Below are 27,682 nucleotides of genomic sequence, written 5' to 3'. Positions count from 1 at the left end.
GAGTGTATCCAAATATACAAGATCATCTCATTTTGAACAAACTATTAGTACACCTCTCCTTTCCTCCCATCAAACTTACTGTGGGATTATTGCTGTTGCTTGTTGTGCTGAAAGGATCAGTGTCCACAGTCACAAAAGGATCAGTGGAGGATTGTTTGAAAAAAGAGTCAGCTGCAAAAGGATCTGAATCTTTGAAGGGATCACCATCAAAAGGATCTGAAGGAAAAAAATACAATGGACCTGTTAAAGGAATATTTCTTGTAAATATTTCCTGCTAGTTCTTTTTAGATTGAAGTCTTAAAAACAAATGTAATTTTGTACAGCTTCCTTCATATTACAGCAGAGAACCAGCTCCTCTGTAGTGAAGGTTGGTCATCACTTTCTGATTAAAGGCAAAGTCTTCTAAAGTGCTCTAAAATCCACATGCTTACTCAGATTGTCTTGAAATTTGCTGTGCCTCATAGGGGTGTGGGATAGTGTTAATGGCCCAAATATGGGGACCATTCAGCCAGGAATTTGGTAAAGAAGCCCCCTAAAAATTATTTTACAAAATCTAAAAAAGCTACTTTTTGGTCCACACCTGGGGCTAAAACCATGATTCTGATCCTCTGTAAACTGACCTCAGGCACTTGGGATTTAGCTCAACTAGTGTACAGCACCAACTACTCTTTTGGGGGGTTATACTGAAGTTATTCAGGGTAAAATTAGGAAAGTAGCTGGACCCAAAGGGAATTAAACGTTCACATCGAGCAAGACTAGGGCTCTGCTGAAACAACAGTGTTTGAAGTCAGCCCATTCTCACAGTGGTGGCTCAAGTGGTCATATTGTGGCCACTCACCCTGAGCTATACTTGTGTGTAAGTTTAAACCCTACCCTTGACAGAAATGGGAGAATGATCTGTAGGCATGTTGCTATATCTGCCTCTGTCGAGGAATTTTTATACCTTTGGGAAATATGTCCTGAGTAATATAGCTACTTTAGAAGGGGTCTAACTTTTTTCGGGGGCCTCTTCCTCAACCCCCATATAAGCCAGCGTGTGGGAGAATCCTACCCCTTTCAGGAGGGCTGAGCTCATCTTCCTACCCTGTGTCCTGTGATCTGTGATCTAGGGGCCCCTGCTCTTCACATCAGATATAAGCCCCTCTCCCTGACCCCCATGTGAGCCAGGATTTTGTGGGCTCTGCCGTTCTGGATGGGGAGCTGAGAACAGGCATGCTCTACGCATGCATGAAGCACTCACTACTGAGAATAGCTATGCTTGGTGCATAGCCCAGGCTTACAACCACGGATACTGGGGAGGGAGGAAATAAGAACACCTCCTGAGATGACTGGAGTAGTTCGCATATCTTAGAAATATTGTTTCAGGCTGTATTCATCTCCATGGGGCGTTGTCATTCAGCTGAGAACATCTTATTGAGATGAATGAATGGGCCATTTCACATCTCTCTAAGCCTCCTATGCAGCTGATGGATAGACTTCCCTAACTGTCAGGGTGGTTAAACACTGGAATAGATTGCCTAGGGAGGTTGTGGAATCTCCATCTCTGGAGATATTTAAGAGTAGGTTAGATAAATGTCTATCAGGGATGGTCTAGACAGTATTTGGTCCTGCCATGCGGGCATGGGACTGGACTCGATGACCTCTCGAGGTCCCTTCCAGTCCTAGAATCTATGAATCTATGAATACACTAGACCCAGATTTGAGGTAGGAACTCTGTCTTCACTCTCCTGCCTTTGCCTGCTTCCATCTGATAGAATCACAGAACTGGAAGGGACCTTGAGAGGTCATCTAGTCCAGTCCCCTGCACTCGTGCACTAAGTATTATCTAGACCATCCCTGTCAGGTGTTTGTCTAAACTGCTCTTAATCTCCAATGATGGAGATTCCACAACCTCCCTAGGCAATTTATTCCAGTGCTTAACTGCCCTGACAGGAAGTTTTTCCTAACATCCAACCTAAGCCTCTCCTGCTGCAATTTAAGCCCATTGCTTCTTGTCCTATCCTCAGAGGTTAAGAAAAACAATTTTTTCTTCCCCCCTCCGTGTAACAACCTTTTACATACTTGAAAACTGTTATGTCCCCTCTTAGTCTTCTCTTTTCCAGACTAAACAAACCCAATTTCTTCAATCTTCCCTCATAGGTCATGTTTTCTAGACCTTTAATAATTTTTGTCGCTCTTCTCTGGACTCTCTCCAATTTGTCCACATCTTTCCTGAAATGTGGCGCCCAGAACTGGACACAATACTCCAGTTGAGGCCTAATCAGTGCGGAGTAGAGCGGAAGAATTACTTCTTGTGTTGTGCTTACAACACTCCTGCTAATACATCCCAGAAGGATGTTGGCTTTTTTTGCAACAGTGTTACACTGTTGACATTCATTTAGCTTGTGGTCCACTATGAGCCCCAGATCCCTTTCCAGAGTACTCCTTCCTAGGCAGTCATTTCCCATTTTGTATGTGTGCAACTGATTGTTCCTTCCTAAATGGAGTACTTTGCATTTGTCCTTATTGAATTTCATCCTATTTACTTCAGACCATTTCTCCAGTTTGTCCAGATCATTTTGAATTTTAATCCTATCCTCCAAAGCACTTGCAACCCTTCCCATCTTGGTATCGTCTGCAAACATGATAGGTGTACTCTCTATGCCATTATCTAAATCATTGATGAAGTTACTGAACAGAACAGGACCCAGAACTGATCCCTGCGGGACCCCACTTGTTATGCACTTCCAGCATGACTGTGAACCACTGATAACTACTCTCTGGGAACGGTTTTCCCAACCAGTTTTGCACCCACCTTATAGTAGCTCCATCTAGGTTGCATTTCCCTAGTTTGTTTATGAGAAGGTCATGCAAGACAGTATCAAAAGCTTTACTAAAGTCAAGATATACCACATCTACTGCTTCCCCCGCATCCACAAGGCTTGTTACTCTGTCAAAGAAAGCTATCAGGTTGGTTTGACACTATTTGTTTTTGATAAATCCATGCTGACTGTTACTTATCACCTTATTATCTTCTAGATGTTTGCAAATTGATTGCTTAATTATTTGCTCCATTATCTTTCCGGGTACAGAAGTTAAGCTGACTGGTCTGTAATTCCCCAGGTTGTCCTTATTTCCCTTTTTATAGATTGGCACTATATTTGCCCTTTTCCAGTCTTCTGGAATCTCTCCCATCTTCCATGACTTTTCAAAGATAATCGCTAATGGCTCAGATATCTCCTCAGTCAGCATCTTGAGTATTCCAGGATGCATTTTATCAGGCCCTTGTGACTTGAAGACGTCTAATTTGTCCAAGTAATTTTTAACTTGTTCTTTCCCTATTTTAGCCTCTTCTGATCCTACCTCATTTTCACTGGTATTCACTATGTTAGACATCCAATCACCACCAACCTTCTTGGTGCTGTTTGCTCCAACCCTCTCCCCTTCTCCCCCTCACAGTCTCTCCCCCTTAGATTCACTCGATACATGCCCCTCTTATCCTCTTCTCCCCTGCCCCCCTCAGTTCCCTTCAGTGTCCTCTCTTCCTACACTTTATTTTCCATTTAGCTTATCCCTTCCTACCTATACCAACTAGAAAATATTAAATTGTGACACTAACATGACGCTTACTGCCATCATCTTGGTCACGCTGCTTTTGTGTTCTACCTCACTCCCCCATCATTTCTCTGTCTTGTCTATTTACATTGTATGCTCTTTTGGGCAGGGACTGTCTGATGTTCTATGTTTGTGCAGTGCCAAGCACAATGGGACCCCATTCTTGGTTGGGCCTTAGCCATTACCATAATAAACATGATTAATAACAAATTAAACAAATTTAAAACTTGGAAAACCAGAAATTACAAGTACATGCAAATTCTACTCAGCCCTCTTTGAGTGATGCCCCAACACGCTAACACCACACATACTAACAATTTACCCTTACAGATGCTACAATGTATGTTGCTGAAAACTTCACAGGGTGGCAGAAAATGAGGGGTAATGCTTTACAGAATAAGGACTCTGTGTAAATATTCAGTAGGATAAGTGACTGAGGGCAGCTCATTCTAATAGCCTGCACTGTTTTTAAATGCATTTCCCAGCTAAATTGAAACACTGCTTTATTGAACTTAACATTTAATCAACATTAGAAAAGTTACAAGAGACAGTATTGTTGGAACATTTCAAGTTGAAAATTGCTCCCAATTTCCTTTGATTCTGCACTCCATAATAACTTCCTCTAGAAATCTTACCTGCTAGTGAGAATCCTTATATTCTTGACTGTAATTACTCAATTCCAGCATGTAAAAGCAAACCTAGGGTTCTCTCCCTTCCTCTCTTAATGGGAAAGTTGATTGATGTGCTAACTCTTGGCAAACAGTCATTTGGACAGGCAATTCTTACAAAAAACCTGAGATCTAGAATCACACTATTCCAGTTCATCAGAGTTTGGATAGGATCATACAGCATGCAGAAACGTACTTTTAAAAAAAAAAAAAAAAACCTCTACAAGTTCAAACAAATGCATTAGGCAGCCTATTGCACTGATATAGTATCACATAAAGTTATATAAAAATAGTGACATTTAAAAATTCAGAACTTATATCTCTCAACGTAATGATCAAACTGGATCTGGTTTCCACTTCTGCTAAAAATGCTGTTTTTATTATCTAGAGAGTTTAGTTCACTTACTGAGAATAATCACCTGTAAGTTAGTTCAGGGTCTGGCAATGCAATGACACTGTCTGCACAACCATTCTAATTTGATGTGCTAGAGAAAGGTGCTGGATTGATAGCCCTCAAGATTAAAGTCCCAATTAGCTACAGGACAGATACTAAATGGGCACTGACAGCACAGTGTCACTGGCACCACTATCAGTGCGCCTCAAACCCAACTCTGGCTGTTTCTCATGGTGAAAGAATAGTTTGGTGTACATTGCTATTCAGTCCTTGGCCTTTCTGCAGACTCACATCCAAGGGCCAATTACAGCCAGTAGTAACGGGGCTAATTTGATGTGGACAACGTAGGGCTGGTCTACACTGCCGCGCTAGTTCGGCGGCTGGGGATCGAAGTTCCGAGTTCGATTTATCGAGTCTGGTCTGGTCGCGATAAATCGAACCAGGAAGTGACCCCCGTCGACTGCGGTACTCCAGCTCAACGAGAGGAGTACCGCGGAGTCGACGGGGAGCCTGCCTGCCGCGTGTGGACCACGTCTGAACCGCGGTAAGTTCGAACTAAGGTATGTCGACTTCAGCTACGTTATTCAGGTAGCTGAAGTTGCGTACCTTAGTTTGAATTTGGGGGTTAGTGTAGACCAGGCCTGAGTTAAACCTACTGAGCCCAAACATATTTAACACAAAGCTCTGTACATCCATCAAATGGTAGCTGTTTCAGGTCATTACTGCCTTGGTCAGATTCACAAGTGATTTAGATGTGAAAGTTTTCATATAATCCATTACCAATCCTATGAGACAGCTAGTCCTTCACACTAGATATTTACAAAGCATTAAATTTAAGAGCTTTAGTATCTACTTACCAACTTTCCCAAAAGGGTCATCCTTGAAAGGATCACCTATTTAAAAACATAAAAAAAAGAAAAAGCACTGAAATCTTTTAGCAAAAACATGCTTTCAACCGAGGGTCACTTCGTTGCAGATTCCTTGCAAGCTATAAAGGAATTTGCAACCCTTGCTTGTCGGAGTATTTCCTCTCACTTCAGTGGGACTACAATAGCTGGCATTAAAGTCAACATTTGCTAACAAATAACTGTTACCACTATTTCCTAGTGTAAGTATAGTCAAAGTGGTGATCTCCAAGATAACTCTGTGGTAACGGATAGTCAATGCTTAGATACCACAATATTTGCCTTCATATATGCTTAGAATACAAAATCATAGCAGTAACATCTATTGGAAAATCCTGAGTTTTTATAATAGGACTAGTGCAGTCTCACTAATGTGAAAGTTACCACTCCCTTGAGTTAGATTTACAGGACTAGGCCCAAAGTTTCCATAAAATAGAGCAGACTGAATCTGCCCTCCTCTTTAATACAGAAAGACAGCCTCTGGAGAACAGGTATCAGCATAAACTTCTCTCTGGGAGGAGACAGAAGAGGTGTGGATGGAGGAGCAGTTGCCATGGCTACTGCAAAAGCAAACCTCTCCTTTCACATTCAGTTTTTGAGACACTAATGGCTACCCTCTTCTGGTGCTTAGACTAAAACCCTCACAATGCACCGGTAGATTTCAGAGACCCCACCACAACTGCAGTCAATGGAAAACTATTCTACTACAAAACTCAATTCCAGTCCAAATACACATTAATTTTTAAGACACATTAATACAACTAACCCTCTTTCAGGAAATTCATGCTAACAGAAAAATCTACTTACTGCCAACAAAGGGGTCAGACTGGAAGAAGTCTAAATTGGCTTCTGTAACTTGATCAGGCAGAGGATGAGATTCTGTAGCAAATGGATCTTCCTAGGGGGAAAAAGTATGAAAAAACATTTGCCTTTTGAAGTTTAGAGAAATAAGGATACTAAAATTTAAAAGACCAACTACAATTCTACTTAATTCAGTGATGGACAGCTGAAAAGTCAGTCAACAGAAATCTTCAGTATACCAAATGAAAAAAAGTTTTCCATACATTCATACCCAAAATTAAAAGCAACTGTAGAAATCAAAGTGATGACAATAAGTGTTTTATGGTCATGGGGCGTCTCAGTGATTGGAAATGAACATAATCCATCTCAAACAATGTGAAGATTTCTTGCTATATTCTGTTTTTAAATCTGTACAAACCCACTTTTTTGTTAACAGTTGCAGTCAGGGTCTCTTTCTCGTCTCCAATAGCAGCATTTGTTGTTTCAGGGCTATTCCTTACCTATTACAACAAACAAGAACACTGACATTCACATATGACAAGATTCTATCCTCTAGAATATGTAAGGGTTTCTGTATCAGAGATGGAATATACTTCAATAAATGACTATGCCAACTATATAATTGTAAAACACACCTATTAAAAAGGAACAGATCTACTGAATATTGATTTTCCATATGCCAAATTGACACAAAAACATACTGTAGCCTATTCAAATACCTAAAGAGAGAACACATACCCTTATGGACCAAGAGCATCTTTATATTTTGTAACATTATGAAATGCTTAGAGAACTCTGAAGATGCAGCGAAAGCCAAGAACCCAAGAAAAAAGGCAGTTCAGCAAGCAGAGCAGCTTTAGGGCATGGCTACACTTGCAGATGTAGAGCGCTTTGAGTTAAACCAGCCTTCATAGAGCGCAGTAGGGAAAGCGCTGCAATCTGTCCACACTGACTGCTTCAAGCGCACGGGTGTGGCCACATTTGCGGCACCTGCAGCGGCATTGGGAGTGGTGCTTTATGGGCAGCTATCCCAGCATGCAAGTGACTGCGTGATTATAAAATGGGAGGGGTGGGAGTGTGACGGAGTGTGTTGTGTGTATGTGGGGGGAGAGTGTGTCGGTTTTTGGGGGGCTGAGAGCATGTCAGCGCGCTGTCTTGTAAGTTCAGACAGTAACAGACCCCCCTCCCCGCCCCGCCCCCCCCACCACACACACACACACACACACACACAATTCCACAGTAACGGCTTGCACGCCGGCTGTCAGAAACGGGGCTTTGAAAGGGCATTTCCGCATTCCTACAGGAGTTCAAAACAATGACAAGAGTGGCCACTCGACTTAAGGGGATTATGGGACATTTCCGGAGGCCGATCAGAGCACAGTAAAGCAACACCTCGTTCACACTGACGCCTGGGCGTTGTAGCCAAGGCGCAGCAAACGTTATTCCACTCGCCGAGGTGAGTGCCAGCAGCGCTGTAGCTGCGGAGTCAGAGCGCTCTACGTGCCTTGCCAGTGCGCCCGGGGCTCCTTTATTGCGCTGTAACTCGCAAGTGTAGCCAAGCCCTTAGATTTCAGTACTATTTCTCATTCTGTCCATGCTACCTAAGTTGTAGAAGATTGTTCTCCTTTTGCGCACAGGGAATATCAATTCAGATCACTAAATTTATGAGAGACTTGTTTTGGTGACAAAGTAAACTTACTACATAGTCACTTGTCATCCAAATGAAAATTGCCTGCTCTCATGATACTCATCTTCCAACAAAATGAAATATGATCTTTGATAAAATGACTGATTTGTTGTGCCTTTTAAAAAAAAACAAACAAGTTCAGCTTTACTACATCCCTAACTCACTCAGATATCACTACTGTACTATATAATAACTAAGAAGGCAATCAAAACTCTTTACTCACTGGAGACTCGTGGTTTATTTGTTCAGCTTCTGCTGAACTCTCCCTTTCAGCATTCTCATTAAGGTTAGCAGCTTCACTGCTGCTGTTGCTAAGACTAGAATGATCTGCAGTTCCATTAACAAGTAGGTTGTGTGGGTGAGAGTGCCAGTTAAATTGGTTATTTTCCAATTCTTTCAGCTCAAACAGTTTTGTTTCCATCTGCAAAGAGAAAGCATAAATACATATATTCGTATAGCAGCAGGAGAAAATAGCACATACTTTTCTGCTTACACATGGGAGAGAGAGAATGCAGTATGTACCCGAAATTACTGTTTTCTGAAAGTGAGGAATAAGAGCCACACTCTTGGGTTTCAGCCTCAGGTGTGAGGTTCAGAACATGATTAACAAAAAAATTTAGAAGAGGAGAAGCCATGTGGTCTAAGAACAGAACTAGATGCTAAGAACTCAGATAAATCCCACTTCTAACAAGAACTTAGTTTATCGAGTTGGATAAATCACAACCTCTCTCACACTGTTTCCCCACTTGGGAAACACCACCCTACCTCATAGGGGTATTGTGAGGAGTAATTAACATTCGTGAAGTACTTTGAAGATATGCAGCAGTATTACCAGCAGAGTCACAGATCCCATTATCCATGAGCACAGTTAAGCTGCATTAGTCCCCAACTGTTATTCTTTTGTTTTTAACAAAGAAAAGACAAAATTGCAAAGCCAACATCTAGCAGAATTCCCACTTTAAGAGAACAAAAATTACACATTAGTCATCTTCTCCAAAGGTGAGTTAATAGACATTTTTAAAGACCAAAAAATCTCATGGGATGTCACCATAAGGAGATCTATATTCACATCTACCTATCTATCTGTACCATTTGTTACACTTATATGCATAACTGTAGCATCATAGCACCTCACAATCTAAAGCATTTATCTGCACAACCACCCTGTAAGGTAGGGAAGTATTATTCCATTTTACAGATGGGAACTGAGGCAGACAAACTAAGTCATTTGTCCAAGGTCACAAAGGAATCCTGTGGAGGAGTAGGAAATTCAACCAGCATCTTCTGAGTCCCAGGCAAGTACCTGAACCATTGGACAATCCTGCCACAGCCACCAATGTACTTTCTGTACATTCTTTGTAAGTGGGGGTAGAGGGGGAAATCAGGAAGACCAAAAGAAAATATGAATTCAAAAATCTGTTAAAAAAAAGATTGCTCCTTATTGCAAGAAAAATACAACGAACCACTCAAAAATAAATGTGAGGGACAGATACTCTCTTAAGCGCCTCTTTGCTAATGGAAGAAAAGGAATAAGCAGCTGGAGACAAAGACATTCTCTCTCAACCTGGGTTCACATACCCTGTGATGCAACAATGCCATGTACGTTTGTTTGCTACTCACCTTCTAAACTGCATTTTTTTTTTCCATAGATGCTAGGACTGGAAGGGACCTTCAGCCTATGGCTGAAATCAAGGAGTGTGGATATACTGTACATTATCTCTAAAGGAAAATATACATTTTTATTACTGTATATACTCGTTCATAAGCCAAATATTTTTGGTAAAAAAATGACGCATCAAAGAGCGGGGGTCGGCTTATAATCGGGTCTACACCAAAATTTGATGATTTTAAACTCTATGGAATCACAATTGAATATCTAATACATTGTTATTTTGTTTACCTGGAGTGTCTGTAGGCATGGAGCAGCCACTTCCCACAGCTCCTATTGGCTGGGAACGGCGAACCGTGGCCACAGGGAGCTGAGGGGCTCCATGCCTGCAGACGCTCCAGGGTAAACAAAACGTCCCGACCCGCCAGCGGCTTACCCTGACGGCCGGGAGCCAAAGTTTGCCAACCCCTGAAATACAGGGTTGGCTTATGAAAGGGTCATACAGTTTTTGCTATTTTTACCTAACCATCTTGGGGGCCATCTTATAAACGAACGGGCTAATGAACGAGTATATACAGTAATTCACATGAAGTGAGGCTTAACACCAAAAATAAAAATGTAAGCGTACAATAACGACATAGCGATGATGGCTGTAAAACTCCCAACATTAAATTGCCGGGTTAAAAACTAGAACAGTGGGGGCGAAAGACCTCTCTGGCTTTAAGATTAAGCTTGATAAGTTTATGGAGGGGATGGTTTGATGGGATAACGTGATTTTAGTCAATAGGTCAATAACGCGCCATCGCAGGTAATTAGTATCAATGGTCAATGCGGGTCTGGCTGGAGAATCTTGCCCGCATGCTCGGGGTTCTGCTGATCGCCATATTTGGGGTCGGGAAGGAATTTTCCTCCAGGGTAGATTGGCAAAGGCCCTGGAGGTTTTTCGCCTTCCTCCGCAGCATGGGGCAGGGGTTGCTTGCTGGAGGATTCTCTGCGACTTGAAGTCTTTAAATCATGATTTAGGGACTTCAACAGCTGAGTCAAGGGAGAGAATTATTCCAGGAGTGGGTGGGTCAGCTTTTGTGGCCTGCATCATGCGGGAGGTCAGACTAGATGATCATAATGGTCCCTTCTGACCTTAAAGTCTATGAGTCTAAATTAAGATTTTTAGGTTCAAAGCTAAAAAACAGACTTACCCATGGAATTCAAAATAAAAAATATCTGGTTTGTATATTAGCAGAAGTGGCTGTGCCTTAACCAAGCAGGAAGAAGGACCCTGACCATAGTGCTCTCTAGCATGAAAACCAAAGCCGCATTAACAGTGGCCTCTAGAGGTGCACTTCATCTTTCTAGTCAAATGAGAAGTACCCTGCTAAAAACTGGTAAGACATTCAGAGAGAAAGAAAAACAGCAAAAAACAAGGATGCATATTAGCTACACTGATGTCCAGGAGTAGCACAAGGAAACAGAGTCAACCACTAGCAAAAATAAAGTTGAGTGTGAGTGTGGGTGTGGGGGGAAGCAGAGAAATAAAAGGGGTTTCAGACCTACAGTATAACCAGAGGGGCACTAATTCAACTCAGTGATTGCAAATGGAAGCTACAATGCTCTTTTTAAACAGAACCCTGAATAAATATTGTACATATGGAGCACGTGTGTGCACAGTGGCTAGTGCACCAGTTTACCACCTCTGGATAACTAGTCTCAAACACAAATGAAAATACATTCGATGGTTCTCAGTTTAATCCCATTTATGCAATCATAGAAGAATACGACTAGAAGGGACCTCAAATTCAGTGCCCTGCACTCAAGGCAGGATTAAGTATTATCTAGACCATCCCTCACAGGTTTTTGTCTAACCTGCTCTTAATCTCCAATGACAATGCTCCAAATCACAATACCAACATAAACCTTTGAAGTTTCTACTCAAGATGTGTCAATGACCAGAATAGCAAAGGCTGTCCTGGGTCAGGACTGGAGTACAAAGCTTAGATAGCATCACTGACTTGAGCTAAGTATAGTATGGGCAGCTGCTAGTTCCTCACTTTCAAGAAATTTTCTTATAAAATTATTATTTTATTAAGTAAAATGTACATTGTAATATAAATGAGGCCCCTGTATCATCCAAAACATAAGCTCATTGACCTTGGAGACTTTAATAATAGAAATACCATAGCTCGCATAGCATCATCTGATAATTAATATCAGACTACAGTAATATTAACCAGTTAGTAGGAAACAAAATTTGTATAAGGAAGCAAAAGAAAAATGAGCAAAGTAAAGGGAAAAAACCCCAAAAGGGGTGTCTTCTTATGATATATTAACATTTGTTGATACTTTTCCGCAATGCCTTACTGAAGTGATTTCCTGTTGTGTATCCTGCAGATGCTGCTGAAGAGGTCCCAGCTGTGCTTTCCCCGACGCTACGCATTGCTCTAGCTCAGCAGTTTCTTGCTGCAGGCGACTTAGCTCCTCTTGAGCTTTGGTCAGTTCCTCCTCATATGTTGAGATCTTAGATTCCTGACTCATTACTTCAGCCTTCAGTGAGGCAATCTGCGGAATGAAGGAACACTTCATTAGTTAAAACCAAATCCAATTAAAATAGGATATGTTTATCAGAAGCTACTTTCAAATACCAAAAAATAATCAGGAAAAATCCCAGCTGCAATTACTGTATGTTTCCCACTGGAGATTTAAGGCCATATCGACGCTAATATTAAACCAGAGGTAGCCAAAAGTGGGTTTAAATATCATCATGGCTAACAGGATTTTAGCATGGTTTCCTTGACAAACCTGGACAGATTTTTATATTGATAACACCGTTAGGATGCTATACCTAGAGGGGATAGTTTAGATTCTCGCTATAGATTATCTGGAGTTGATAGCCTATACTACAGTTTACAGAAAAAGCATCTGTCTACATTGCTCAGTGAAAGTGTCAGAATGCTGCTAGCTACAACTGTAGTTAACACAAGGATAGTCAGCATGTTTTCAACCCTAGCATGGGCAGGGCCTATATGTAACAGGGAATCACTGAACTGCATGATGTTTTCCCCACTTATTGCTCCTCACCCAGCCCTAAGTATCTCACTGTTTTCTCCTACTCAAGCTATGCTCCTCTCCCAAAACACAGTCCCTCATTAAAAGGGCTATTTTCTTCCAGTGGAGGGCTGGAGCAGACTCCCATCAATAAGGGTCTCAATTGAAAAGGGGGACTACTATGCATATAAACTACCAGAACATACCAAATGGGCCTCTTCAGCACATTTCTGCCTGATATCATTAAGTTGCTCCTCTAACTTGGCTTTTTGCTCATCAAGGCCATTAAGGATTTCCTGTGCTTCCTGTTTCTGAGCTTGCAGCTTCTGTAGAGTACTGCTCTCCCTCTTCACTTCACATTGAAGATCCTGCAGAGAAACATTTTTGTCAGTTTCTTTTCCTTGGCCACTGAAAAGGAGTTACTGCATTCCTCTCACTGCAGAGCAATAGCTAGAGCCATAAAGGGACAGAGTCAAAATGCTGTTAACTTTTTAAAAAGTTGAAAAAAATCAAGGCAGAGATTCCAAAATTATAGCCCCAACTGAAATATAGTAAAACACTTCTTGAAAAAATTATGAAATGACTCTAGAATTACTATTTTCTATCTTCAAGGCACTTTCACAAAATAAATGAATCCTCAGCATTTTAGTAAGGTAACGTCCAGATGCGGCAACAAAGATTGACTGGTTTATCCAAAAAGACAGTTGGGATCAGAATTTAAAATCTAGAGCCCTCCTCTGCTCATACCACTAGATTACATCCATCTGATGCTTTAATTATATTCTAATATACTAATTTGTTTAATTTCTTGGTAATAATGGAAATCTTACCAGCTCAACAAGTGATAATTTCAGTTTACAGAAAGCAAGAGTTAGCATATTTAATATTAATATTCTATAGAGGCATACCTATGGAGTCTTGCTTTTGCAGGACACCGGGCAATTGGTCAGGCTTTGAGAAATGTCCTGCTGTCTTGTGTTGCTTCATGATGGTTCTGTATTTACTCCTCACCCATTTGCAACCTGCACGCGGATCATGTGATGCAGAGCCCAAGCAGCTGAGCCCATCTCCTCTGCTGGGCTGGCACAGCACACTGCTCGCTGCAGGTCGGGTTGAACATGGGTTGCAGTGAGTGGATTGCACATCTGTCCTTGTTCCCCTGACTTTCACTGCACTCTCCCAACAACTCCCAGAGCTTCCGGTTTCCTCCTTTTGACACTCCCGCCCATCCACCATTGGCCAGACCAGCCCCATACTACGATTGCCTACACCAGTGGTTTTCAAACTGCGGGTCGTGACCCAGTAGTGGGTCGCGGAATGTAAGGCACTGGTCAGCACTGCTGACCGGGACATTAAAAGTCCTGTCGGTAGTGCTGCCCGGCTAAGGTAGGCTAGTCTCTACCTGTTCTGACACTGTGCTGTGCCCTGAAACGGCCAGCAGCAGGTCCGGCTCCTAGGTGGGGAGCTCACGGGCCTCCATATGCTGCCCCCACCCCAAGTACTTGTTCCCAGCCAATGGGAGCTCAGGGGGCAGTCCCTGCAGGCAAGAGCCACAAGGAGCCACTTGCCCGCCTCCGCCTAGGAGCCAGACCTGCTGCTGGCCGCTGATGGGGTGCAGCGCAGTCCATGGTGCCAGGACAGGCAGGAAGCTTGCCTTAGCACCCCCGCTGCACGGCTGACCGGGAGCCGCCCAAGGTAAGCCCGTACTCCAACCCTGCACCCCAATCCCCTGCCCCAGCCCTGAGCCTCCCCCCAAACCCGGAGCCCCTTGCTGCACCCGAAGCCCCTCATCCCCGGCCCTACCCCAGAGTGTGCACCTCTAGCCCAGAGCCCTGACCCCCTCCCACACCCAACCCCCCTGCCCCAGCCCAGAGCCCTGTCCCACAACCTGAACCTTTCCTTACCGGCCCCACCACCCAGCCCTCACTCCTGCACCCCAACCCTCTGTTCCAGCCCTGAGCCCCTTCCACACCCCAAACTCCTCATCCCCAGCTCCATTGGGTCATGGGCATCAACAATTTTGTTCAGCTAGGTCGCCAGAAAAAAAAAGTTTGAAAACCACTGGCCTACACAACAGACTCCTGACTAAGGGGAGGGTGGGATAAACAGTCCCGGAGAAAGGGAAGGGCTGGGGCTGCCTGAAATCAACCTGCTTAAAGTAATATTGTGAAGGCTAGAAAATCAGGGGTAAATGAAGGGAGAAAGGAACTGGGGACATTTAGGGTGTAATGGGGAGAAGCTTGAAAATGTCATTTTTGGTGATGTTGGGAAGTTACTCAGAATTGCCGTAAACTGACTTCCAAATTTTGTCTGGTCAAAATTAGCTTATGATTAATAGAGCTAAAAAACAAAACCCTGTTGGGTTTTGCAAGGAAAAGTGCTTTTATCTCTGAGATCAATCCCACATCCAAGCTTTTAGAAATGAAGAAATTTACCTCTGAGTTACAATGTGTGAGAAGACCCATGAACCTACACAGAGCCCAGCCTGCTATATATGAAATTCTGAGAACTGCCTTCTACATAGATCTTACCCTTTTCTACTACTGCATTTACAGGTAACACTTACTTTCATTCCATAAACACTAGACTGGTAAATATGCTGTATTTTTAAGGGTATTGATCTGCTGTATAATATCTAGTATCCAATATGCTTTTGAAGGACTCTCTTTTAGAAGCAGCTTATTAGTACTTTCTTAAGTAAAAAAGTCAGTCACTTCTCCAAGAAATTTACAAATGTTACTTCTACCTTAAATCTACTCCTCACCTTTTTGTATGTTACATTTATGGATTTTTCTAATTTATATTTTATTATGTATCTAATAGGTATGTCTGTGGTGCCCACCACTGTAATTTCTGTGCACCTCACAAAAAGAAGAAAGTTATCCTTGCTGCCCGTGAGTGGCAAAGGAGTGCCATCTCAAAGTTACAGGTGAGGAAATCAGGGCAGAAAGGATGAGTGACTTGCCCAGCATTATACGAATGGCAGAACCAAAACTAGAACCAGATCTCAAGATTCCCATTACAGTGCCTTAAGAAGGCTATCTTTTCCTATGACAAATGACCACAATTTAAATCCCTCCATAAAAATACTCGTTCTGATCAGTAATTATTATTTATACTGCAGTAACACTTAGAGACCTCAATCAAAGATCAGGACCTTATTGTGCTATGCGCTGTACAAACACGCAATTAAAAAAAAGGCAGGCCTACCCCAGAATTAATTATTTAAGTTTACCTATTAAAATGAGCACTTCGTGTGCAACAGTAATCTCAGTTCACTGCCCAGTTAACTCTCATCAGATGGCAGTGTACTGTAGGCATGAGAGGAGAGCAGAGCCTACAAGTGGGAGTTGAAGGAAGATCTGGTGATCGCTCTAAATTTTGATGGGAAAGCTTTTCTTGCTCGAAAAGAGGTGGCATGGAAAAAAATGCAAAGGTGCTTCAACAAGCAGACAATCTAGGCTTGCATTTTTGGAAGAGCAAAGGTAAAGGTTGGTGGCTCAATAAAATGATAGATCTGATAAGAGGGGCTAAATGGTGAAATACCATAAAAGCAAAGGTGTTTTAAGCAGAGGAGAAGGAAGTAGAGTGATACAAATATGGGGAGGATGTGGTCAGGGTTAGGTGTCAGGAAGATGATTAAACAATCCTCTATCATTAAGAAAAAGCTCAGTATAACTGAGATTGCGCCTTCATCTGCTCAAGTAACTGTTTGAACTCTAACTCTATGCTCTTGTCTGCCTAATTTACTGTAAATGGTACACTCATTTTAACAGCAAACTGGATTAGTGAATCTTTCTGTTTTCATTCACGTGTTAGGTAATTCAAACCAATTTGCCAACATCTCCCTCTTGCTAATTAGCTGAACTCCTTTGACTGAAGGGCCAGGTTCCTTTCGGTAACTGACTCCAAAAGCCCAGACATAAAATTTTCTTCCTGAGCTGCAGATGAGTAGCTTCGTGGGAGTTTTTTAGATTTAGATTTATAACCATTCCTAATTTCCATAAGACTCATTCTTACTAGCAAGAACCACATGGAGAGCAGCGAGCTGATTCTTCCTTGCCCCCAGACTTAGAATGCTGCTGCAAGCTTTAGTCTACTTCCTGGACCCAGGCTGAGAGGCTCCTCCCTGAACCCCTGCCTCATATCCTTGGCCCCCACCCACTGTGCTTCTCAGAGACTCACCAAAATGCTAGAAACTGGCCAGTCCTGCAGTTGTAAAACCTCAGAGTTAGCTAGTTTCTTAAAAAAACAGCTAGCACAACGCTGTTCCCAGTGCTGAACTGAGCCAAAAAGTTATACTTTGCTATAGTAGTCCTTTCCTCACCGGAACATCAGTTATGCTCTAGACATCCCACAAACCAATGCTGTAATTTATCACATACACCTCTTACTCCTGAGGGCATTCTGCACCAAAAATTTAAAAATTCTGCAAGTTTTATTTGTCAATAAATAAATGCAGAGGCTCCAGCATGGCAGTGGGGAGCACAGGCCACTGGCTGCACGAAAGTGGGAGATCACCCTGCAGCTCCCCCACCACCGGGACACAGACTCAGTGGTCAGACTGCACCCAACCCTGACACAGCACAAGGCCTGGACCTGCCCCAGAAACATCCTGGGGCCCTGCCCCTCTGCGCCAGGTGCAGGGCAGGCAGGCTCAACCAGGCGGGATCCAAGTGTGGAGGGGCTCAATGTGGGGGGAATCCAGGTATGGGGTGACAGGATTCTGTGTGGGACAATCTGGGTGTAGGCAGATCACTGGGGGAGGTCTAGGTGTTAGGGGATCTGGATGCACAGAGGCTCATTGGGGGGGTTCCAGGTGCAATGGGACTCTGCATGAGGTTCCAGGTGAAGGTGGTTGGGGCTCAGCAGAGTGGTCTGGGTGTCTCAGCAGAGGTGTCTGGGTGCTGGGGGAGTGGGGCTTGGTGGGATGGGGATCTGGGTGCAGCTAGTTGGGGGTCAGTGGCATGGGGTCTGGATGTGGGGGCTCAGAGAGGTGGGGCTTGTCAGGGTTTGAGCGCAGGGAGCTCAGTGGGGGGGTGGTTTGGGTACAGGGGTCCAGAGACAGGGGACTCAAGATGCAGGGGTTGAGTTTCGGTGGCTTTGGGTATGGAGGCCTGGGGATGGGGGTGAGGTTCTGGGTGTATGGGGTGAGGCTTGGCAGGGGTGTCTGGTTATTTATGGGAGGTCCGGATGCATGGGGATTGGGCGGATGGAAAAGCAGCTCCCCATACAATGACCCTTCCCTCCCCAGCTAAGGAGCAATGGGGGCAGGAAGCAGGAGAGGATGCTGAGCTTCCTGCAGCTGGGGGAAGTTTCTGGGGGTGGGTCTGACACAGACACAGCCACTCCTTGCAGGGGAGGAGGAAGTCCCCATCCTCTCCTGCCTCCAGCCCAGCAGGGACTAGCAGCTGATCCCAGCTCAGGGGAGGAGCCACTGGCTGGGGTGTCCCCAGCCCTGCGGTGATTTACCTCTCCGCTGGCTGCTCTGGGTGCCTGAAACAATGTACCTGCACAGCTAGGGAGTGGTGCGTCACTGCTCTTGCAGCTTTCCTTTGCTTCCCTGTCAAAGTCATTTTTCTGCGGGGAAGCAAAGAAATCTGCATGGGACATGAATTCTTCACATGTGGTGCAGAATTCCCCCAGGAGTACCTCTGAAACAATGCCTTTGCTTAGATGCAACAAAAATTAGCACATAGTTGCACAGAATGTAAACTCACAGTGCTTGCTCTGAACAATTACTGATCAAGGACTAATAATATGTATTGCTCTAAATAAATTAAATGTAAGCATTAACATTTTAATTTCTAATGTGACAAAGAAAAATGTTTATTTAAAACTAGAGCAGAATTCCCAGTCCCTTCAAAAAGGGACATCACCAATTCACATATTACTACATGCTTTTTAATAATCTTAATAGCGACTGTTCTATGTTAGTCATTTACATATCAGCTACAAATATACTTAAAAATTAACTTTTCCATATCTTCACCTGTTTTGCAGGAACAAACAAAAAAACCAGTCTGACTTACATGTACAGAGTTCAGAGTCACACCTGTATGATGCATAGTCAATGCAATGTTCATACAAAGATGTAATTATGCATTTTTACAATATTTGAAACAACTTTTATTTTTGTAACTCTTAGCTCAGAGACGGAATGAAGAGAACAGATGCCTCATTTGTTACATCAGATGGTGCAGTGACAAGTTCTCCTAGCAACTGATACCTAATGTCTTGTGATCTCAGAATCAAGATGGAAAATCTCTTGGCCATTATCTATCAGAACCACTAGATAGACCCCCCTGGAGCCTATCCCTCAAGTGTGCATGAACACTAGCGTCAGGAACTTGTCTCCTGAGTGCAAAAAAAATCAGCACTTTCCAAACCTCCCGACCCAACAAGACGTATGGTTTTACTGAGTGATCTGTTAGCTCCAGAAAGTGAATCAGCACAGTACCAATTTTCATGAGCTGGAATGCATTAAGGGCATAGGAAGGAAACAGAAAAGTAGAGCAGCCAGCCAGAGAAGGCATAAAAGAGGGAAAAGAACAAACAAAGGAAGATGACGAGATGTAGACAAATGAATAGAAGAGCAAGATTAAAATAGAATTCAGCAGTACCATTTGAGTAATATAAAAAAAATTTGATTTCTTCAAATTCTGTTTAAAGTGTGGTTCACGTCTCACATTGATTACTGGAGTTTCCATTGTTGTTTGTTTCTTCTCTACTTAACATCCTCCTCCTCTGCCCCAAATTTCTGCACTGGTTTCCTGTCTTACTTCAAATTCAAACTCCTTATCCTCTCCTACAACACCAGACTCATTTACTTACTAATGCCTGTCACTCCTTCTGCTTATTCCAATCTTCTCTCTCTCTTTTCCTAGGATAGGCTTTATGCCTTCAATCATGTTGCCCCATGCTAGGAATACACTTCCCTACCCTCATCCACAGAGCTTCCTCTCTTAACAATCCATCATCTCCCTTTCTCATCAATAATTCCCACAGGCTCCCTGTCCTGAACTGTGATCGTATTTAAATTGTAACAGCTTCAGGACAGGGCATTGGTCTTAACTCTTTGTAAAGAGTCGTGTAGATTTATAGCACTACGTACACTTTTAATACAGGTGATAAAAAAACAGAACTACCACCATATACTTCTCCTCTAGCGTTAAAAGGAGAAGCCAAGACAGAAGGTCATCAGAAATTACACCTTTCCTCACATTTAAAAAACTAAGGGAGTACAGTACTAAAAAAAAGCAATAGTGTGAAAGTTCTAGAAACGGAAATCCAGAGAAGTATTCAAGGTATGGACAGTGAAATGAAATCTTGTACAGACATTCTATAGATTTCACTGCATTTTCTACAGGAAATGGCCTCTCTTTGAATGATAAAAGGCATGGTATACTCAGGACTGGCCTTTGGGGTACACAGGAAGGATATACCCATTTTGGAAGCTCACTGTCATGGGCCTTTTTTACCTTAAATATATGAGATTAGTCATTTTTGTTCCTGAAAATCTTAAAAACAAACTGATTGCTGCTTCTGGAAGTCTGACTCAGTTTTTTTCCTAACAGTTAGTCTTCCATCACAACTGCCCAGGGCTGGCACTAAGGGGTGTGTGAAGACCAGAAGTCAGGGATCTCTCCATTTTGAAAGGAAACCCTGGAGGCTGGGTAGCTGCCCAGAATGCTGGTGATAGTATTAGGGCCAAACACAAGTTGCATCTCAGCCAACTAAATTGGCTCCTCTGTTGAGAAGCCAATGTGGAATCTGGCCATGGAAAAGGTGGTTAGTGTAGTGAAGAGCAGTGTAGTCTAGCACAGCCGTTCTCAAACTTGACTGCACTACGACCTCCTTCTGACAACAAAAATTACGACATGATCCCGGGCGGGAGAGGGCCCGAGCCCCGTCACCATGGGTGGGGTAAAGGGGGCCAGAGCCCTGCCGTCCCAGACTCAAGTCCTCAGGCTTTCGCTACAGCCCCAGGCGGCGGAGCTCAGGCTTTGGCTTCAGCCCTAGGCCCCAGTGAGTCTAACGCTGGCCCTGGCGATCCTAAAATGGAGTCACAACCCACTTTGGGGTCCTGACCCACAGTCTGAGAACCACTGGTCTAGCAGACTAAACTTGGAACTTGTTCTACTCCCATCTCTAACACAGACTCTTTGGTCTGACAAATCATATAGCCTTTTAGCACTGTAACTGTTTCCCTTGTCTGCCCTGCTACACCCAGCTGTTGGCTTGTCTTAATTCAGGCCCCAATCCTACAGGCATTTACACATACTTAAATCAATTGCCTAGCCACATGCGCATATAGTGAAGCACATGCATAAGTGTGTACAAGGTCAGGACATTGGTTTGTAAGCTTCATGGCAGGGACGGTCTCTTACTATGTGTTTGTACATTTACCAGTGCAATGCGGCTATGATTCAAATTGAAGCCTTAGGGTGCTACAATATTTTCTCTCGTGTAAAATAGCAACAATGCTACTTACCTCCTTACAGTGTGTTGTGACAATTAGTTCATTTTTAGAGCACCAATTATTGTCATACACAGAACAAATGAGAGAGAGAGGACTGCAGAGAGAAGGAGGGATAGAAATGAAAATGCAGTAAGTAGAGGGGAAAGAACAGTAAAGCAAGGGGACGAGACAACAAGGAAGATCAAAAATATTAATATGAAGAAAAATTAGATGAAAGGGTGCTGCTTTTTAAAGAAAAGACGACAAATGGAAGGAAGAATGAAAAAGAAGATAAGTCAAAGTAAGAGATGGAAGAAGATTAAGGGAGGATAAAAAAATGGAAATAGAAAAGATTGCATATACTGAATACAGCTAACTAAAAGCTATTTTCTCCTATTGAACTATCCTGACAAACATCCCATATATTTGTTTGTTTGGGAGAAGTGGATAGTTATTCTACCCACATATATTAATACTTCTGACTATGCTGGATTCTACAGATAATTAATCTGTCAAATTCAGTGCAAATCAGAAAAAGCAATGGCTGGAAGTTTAATATATACAAATTCAAATTAGAAATATGGCATATTTATTTATTTTATTTAAACAATGAGGGTGATTAACCACTGGAACAAACTACCAAGAGAAGTGGTGGATCCTCCATCTCTTGAGGTCTTCAAATAAAATCTGGAATCCTTTCTGGAAAATATGCTTTAAATCAAACATGTTTCTAGGCCCAATGCAGGAGTAACTGGGTTAAAATCTATGGCCTGTATTATACAAGCGGTCAGACTAGATGATCTAATGGACCCTTCTGGCCTTTCAATATAGCTCTTCATATTTTTAAATTGCTGCACTTCAGCAAAACTTTGTTTTTACTGATACTTTATCTAAAATTTCATTCCCATTATTGTTGTTTAGCATCTTTTTATGTACAGCAAAAAAATGGATTTCTACTGCAGAACAGTATTTCCCAAATCTTCTCCACAACTCATTCGGCCAAAGCACAAACCGGGGATGTTTGTGAGATAACAATTTGTCACCACAGAAATAATTTTGGTGGCACAAACACTGGAGAGTGATATTACAAAATGAGTCAGGTGGAAGACAGATTAGAAAGTAAAAAGCTCTGGTACACAGTCAAATATCTTGGTAAACAGCAACACAGGAGCCAAAACACAAAACAGGCATGACAATTTGAATTTGTTACCTTCGTTGTATGTAGCTCTAGAAACACTGGCACACAAACTTTACCAAAACCCAGATACCAGTTCAACAGCACTGAAATTCATATCACAGTCACAACGTATCACAATATCTATGGCTGCCTCTGATCAGAGGAGGAACAACGAATAAGCCACCATGCAGGCCCACTTGATCTTTACATTGACAGAACCTCAAAGCCGTTGCTTGCAGTATGACTGCTTTAGACAATGTCAGTTATTACATTTGTCTTGCATTACCTCTTGGCCTCAAATACTAGATGCACATAATACACTTTAGTAGTGTGATATTCTGTTTTCTTAACAGGAATTAACAGATCAAAAAGTTTTAATTTAGCACTATTTGCCTCCTTTTCAAACAATGCCAGGAATTCAATTGTCAGCAAACACATACACACAAACCATGAGATTCCAGCAGACACCATACAAAATTATTCCTGATGTGTCTCAAACATGAATATTCATGATACGTTTTACTAGATTATTAAAATTTGATTCCATTCACGTGAGTAGTCACATTTAATGAACATATTTGGTATAGCAAGCTTCTGTTTGACATCTTGTTGCATATTCATTTGGCTGTCATTGTTACTGACATGCCAGGATCTGATTATCTCCAGAAAGGTCATGCAATTAATTACCACCCAGTCACAAGGAGTATAACATAAAATAGGTAAGCAAAAATTCATAAAACTGTTGTGAGGAAGACACGCCACATTTTACTTCAGTTCAGAAAATGTGAGAAAATTTCCATTATTTATTCTCTATCAAATGTAAACTAAGCTTTTACTGTCCATTGGTAATCCAAAAAGTATTTAGATAATCAGGAGTCATGTTGCAGTAAAATTTTGATTTTTAAATGCAGCAACTCAAGCTGCTTTTGTAACTTATCACTTAATTGAAAGATAGCTTTGCAGCATTTAATACAGGGCTTGGCTGACTATAAGCACCTTAAACCCTGGCATTTAACTGCCTAGATTAGGTCTTTATACAAAGGAAACAGCAACAACATTTGAATATGTTGATCCTATGGAAAGATTGTCATAGTCCTTTTAAAGTAAAACTATTTTAAAGGATATTTAGACTTTAAAAAATTCACCATGGAGCAACAAATAATCTCCTAACTAGGGATTTACTGTGACTGTCATGAAGTGGTACCATATGGTACAAATCCATTTAATTTGACCAGTTTATTAGTCTTAATTTGCATGGCATTGAAATATCTTCACTGGTTTGTGAAATGCATATATTCATTCTCTCTCTCACACACACACACTTTTCTTTTTAAGGTAATCTATTTCTTAGCCAACACCAAGTAAACGGTACATGATTTGGTTTAAAGACTCAATCATTATATTTCTATAAGAATGAATGAACACATGCACCAAAAATCAGAAGTGAAATATGAGAAATTCTACAGCCCATTTACCTGGACCTCGCTTGTCCTCAGTTTGATAGTATCTTCTTTCTCCTTCAGTTCCTGTTCCACATTATTCTTTTCCCTAGAAGACCAACAAAATATGCAAGAATACTTAAGAACATCAGTTACAGCAGGTACAGTTATCCAGCCCCCTAATCCTGTCTCTCTTTTTAAATACATAGTGAAACATTAAATAAAGAAAAAAAATTTAGGGTGTCTCCGTTCCTTAAATTATTTACAAAGCAGATGATTATATATATATGCCCAGCATAAAAAAGCCTTCTCATTGAAGAGGGGTTAGGTGAAAAGAACAGCTCAAAAAGGGAAAGGGGGGGGGGGGGAAATCAATGAAATACTGTCTTCAGTGATCTCACTGTTGCCATGGAGCAATTGTCTAATGAAGACTGCTGGGAAAAGTGGGAGGGATTGCATCAGCTTCCATATATTTAACCCTTGGAAACACAGGTAAAACAACTAGGAAACAATTCACAGCACCAGGGAACCAAGTCATTAGCTAGTAAGTTTAGCTGTACTCAAACAGTTTTTGGTACCATTTATAGAGAAGTTTAGAGACAAAGCAAAAATGCTAGTTTGACTTTAACCAGATGAACCCAGAGACCCCATATACAGATATGTGCTGTGTCACATCAAATCTGCTTCTACAGAAATATATTCAAGATTAAGTAACAATGATTACTGATGGCTGGATAATGATCACTGATAAATTCCTAGCTATCATTGATAATGATAGTAATAGAAAAAAACCCAAGTCAGACAAAAGATTTCCTTTTTAAACATATAAGCAAGTGTTTATTTCTGAGCAAGAAATGCAACTCTCCGCCTTTGTGGCTGTACAATGACATCCCAGGCTTAACAAAGCAGATTTTGTTAAAGTTGTGTACAAGTTAAGTTATTTTCTCAATAGATCAATTTATTTTTACTCTATGGATTTTTTCTTTTTACATTTGTTTATTCTAGAACACATATACAAACAGAAGAAAAACAGAAGCTTACCTTTCACTCCATCTCCCTACACTTATTTTTTAATCACAGAGACAACACTGGAGTAGACTTGCGCAATTATTATTTATTAGGGCTGTTAAGCGATTAAAAAATTAAGCGCAATTAATCACACTGTTAAACAATAGAATGACATTTATTTAAATAATTTTAGATGTTACCTACATTTTCAAATATATTGATTTCAATTACAACACAGAATACAAAGTGTACACTACTCACTTTATATTTATTTTCATTACAAATATTTGCACTCTAAAGAACAAAAGAAATAGTATTTTTCAATTCACCTAAGTACTGTAGTGCAATCTTTTTATCATGAAAGTTGAACTTACAAATGTAGAATTATATACAAAATAATTGCATTCAAAAATAAAACCATGTAAAACTTTACAGCCTACAAGTCCAATCAGTCCTACTTCTTGTTCAGCCAATATCTCAGACAAACAAGTTTGTTTACATTTGCAGAAGATAATGCAGCCCGCTTCTTGTTTACAATGTCATCTTAAAGTGAGAATAGGCGTTCACATGGTACTGTTATGACTGGCATTGCAAGATATTTACGTGCCAGATGCGCTAAAGATTCATATGTCCCTTCATACTTCAACCACCATTCCACAGGACATGCATCCATGCTCGATAACGATCCAAAGCAGTGCAGACCGATGCATGTTCATTTTCATCATCTAAGGCCTGGTCTACACTGGGGGGAGGGGGGGAAATCGATCTAAGTTACGCAAGTTCAGCTACATGAATAACGTAGCTGAAGTCAACGTACTTAGATCTACTCACTGTGGTGAGTCGACATCTGACGCTCCCCTGTCAACACCGCCTGCGCCTCTCGTTCCGGTGGAGTACCGGAGTCGAAGGGGGAGCGCTTGGTGGTCGATTTATCGCGTCTAGACTACAAGTGGATTCATAGGCTCTAAAGTTTTACATTGTTTTGTTTTTGAGAGCAGTTATGTAAAAAAAACCCCTACATTTGTAAGCTGCACTTTCATGATGAAGAGATCGCACTACAGTACTTGTATGAGGTGAATTGAAAAATACTATTTCTTTTATCATTTTTACAGTGCTACATTTGTCAAAATAAATGTACAGTGCTCACTTTATACTTTGTATTCTGTGTTGTAATTGAAATAGATATATTTGAAAATGTAGAAAATCAAAAATATTTAATAAATTTTAATTGGTATTCTATTGTTTAACAGAGCAATTAAAACTGCAATTAATCATGATTAATTTTTTTGCATTGATTGCATGGGTTAACTGCGATTAATCAACAACCCTATTATTTATATTGGCAGCATCTAGAACAGTGATACAAAGACTGTGGCTCTCAAGCTGAAAGTGGCTCCTGCAGCACATTATATCAAAATACTGTGTGATTTAATTATTAACCGGTCTAAATTATTAGACAATCAGGATGCTTTTACTATGTTATTAACCAATTGTAGTTGATAAAATAATAATACTTGGTCAGTCATTATGCTGAGAGAATTTATATATTTCCCCTATCAGACTGTTTAAATATGAATATATAGTACCACAGTAAATGAAACCATGAATTCACACTACTGTGGCTCTTTGGGGTAATGCTGATTTGGCTCCTTAACCACAGAGGTCTCAGTGTCACTGGTCTAGAGACTTCAGTCAGGATCAGGAACTGATTCTACCATCTGAAGCACAAAACACATAAGACAGTCCCTGCCCCAAAGGAGCTAACATTCTAAACAGACAAAGAACAGCATGTGGGAAAGGAATAAAAAATACAAGTGAAGTGCCCAGGATGATCTGGCATGCATTTTATTAGTTCATTTTTTTATTAATTTGTTTAAAATTAATTTTATTAACAGGCAAGGACGAGATGGTGAGTAAGTATGAGATGAAGGTGGAGAGAGGAAAACAGCAGGAAAGTTTTCCCACACATGCAGATGGGGAGAAAAGGGAAGGCTTCTCGGGCAGCTACCCCTGCCCACGTTAAGAAGTGATGATGGCTGGGCCTGTCACTATCCCAGTGCTCCTTCCAGATGTTTTAGATAAACTCATCTACCCACAAGGTCAAGGAATGTTTTAATTAACAGCAACAGGTTGTCTCCAATCCCTCACTGGTGGTGGTCCCATTACTCCCTCCCCCCTTTTTTTAATTTCACAACCACACTCCCTTTCCTGAATCCTCCCCTCTCCACTAACTTAGTCTGTATACTACCAACAAAATAAGCACTTACATTCTATTACACAATCTTGGGGGTATGTACAAAGACTGCCTGGTGATTCTGCCCACTCTCTTTACTTCTACAATCTTTTCTTAAAATCTTGATAGAAACCCTTTATCATTACAACAACTGTTCCACACACACACACACACACACCTCTCCAAAGAATTCCACCTGCTTTTCTTCTGTGGTATTTATAATAAAACTTGTCAACTTAGAAATTAACAGAAATTTGGAGCTTGTCTACAGATTAAGTGTACAAACTTCATCTTAATAAAGGTGCATACGTACCCTGCTTTCTACTGAAAGGACAAGTATCAAGCCTCATAAGACAATATGCCTGTGCTCAAGCCTCTACTACCCAACAGAAAGGAAAAGGAAGATTATGTTTCCCCTTTCCACACACCAGTAGTATTTAAAATCGTATGTTGCACAAACGAATCTAATGCCTTTTAGACCCAACAGTAAACCATGTCAATATGAGGTCAGCACTTCAACGAAGAGCGACCATAGTGAATCTAACAGACGAAATAGCATATGCCAATAGTTTACTCAATTACAATTAGGGTTTAAAAATATCAAATTCTGTTAAAAAAATACTAAAGAAACCATTAGCGAGTAACTAAGATATAAGATTGATGTAAT

General features: G+C 41.4%; 1 protein-coding gene across 1 annotated transcript in view; it reads right to left on the bottom strand.

Moving 5' to 3' along the window:
* The window catches only part of LOC113406510 (epidermal growth factor receptor substrate 15-like), a 103,198-nt gene that overhangs the window by 20,037 nt on the left and 55,479 nt on the right, over nucleotides 1-27,682 (bottom strand). The window contains exons 13-20 of the mRNA XM_026651755.2: nucleotides 23,811-23,883; nucleotides 12,904-13,065; nucleotides 12,014-12,211; nucleotides 8,273-8,470; nucleotides 6,785-6,862; nucleotides 6,369-6,459; nucleotides 5,514-5,549; nucleotides 80-216 (exon numbers count right to left, since the gene is read on the bottom strand). Coding sequence (XP_026507540.1) covers nucleotides 80-216; nucleotides 5,514-5,549; nucleotides 6,369-6,459; nucleotides 6,785-6,862; nucleotides 8,273-8,470; nucleotides 12,014-12,211; nucleotides 12,904-13,065; nucleotides 23,811-23,883 — 973 coding nt within the window. The remainder of the gene's footprint in view (nucleotides 1-79; nucleotides 217-5,513; nucleotides 5,550-6,368; nucleotides 6,460-6,784; nucleotides 6,863-8,272; nucleotides 8,471-12,013; nucleotides 12,212-12,903; nucleotides 13,066-23,810; nucleotides 23,884-27,682) is intronic.

Source organism: Terrapene carolina, unplaced genomic scaffold (assembly GCF_002925995.2).
Source record: "Terrapene carolina triunguis isolate 2854851 unplaced genomic scaffold, T_m_triunguis-2.0 Scaffold102, whole genome shotgun sequence".
NCBI classification, from domain to species: Eukaryota; Metazoa; Chordata; order Testudines; family Emydidae; genus Terrapene; species Terrapene triunguis.
Note: the sequence above shows the minus strand (reverse complement) of the source record. Positions and strands in the feature narration are given on the sequence as shown.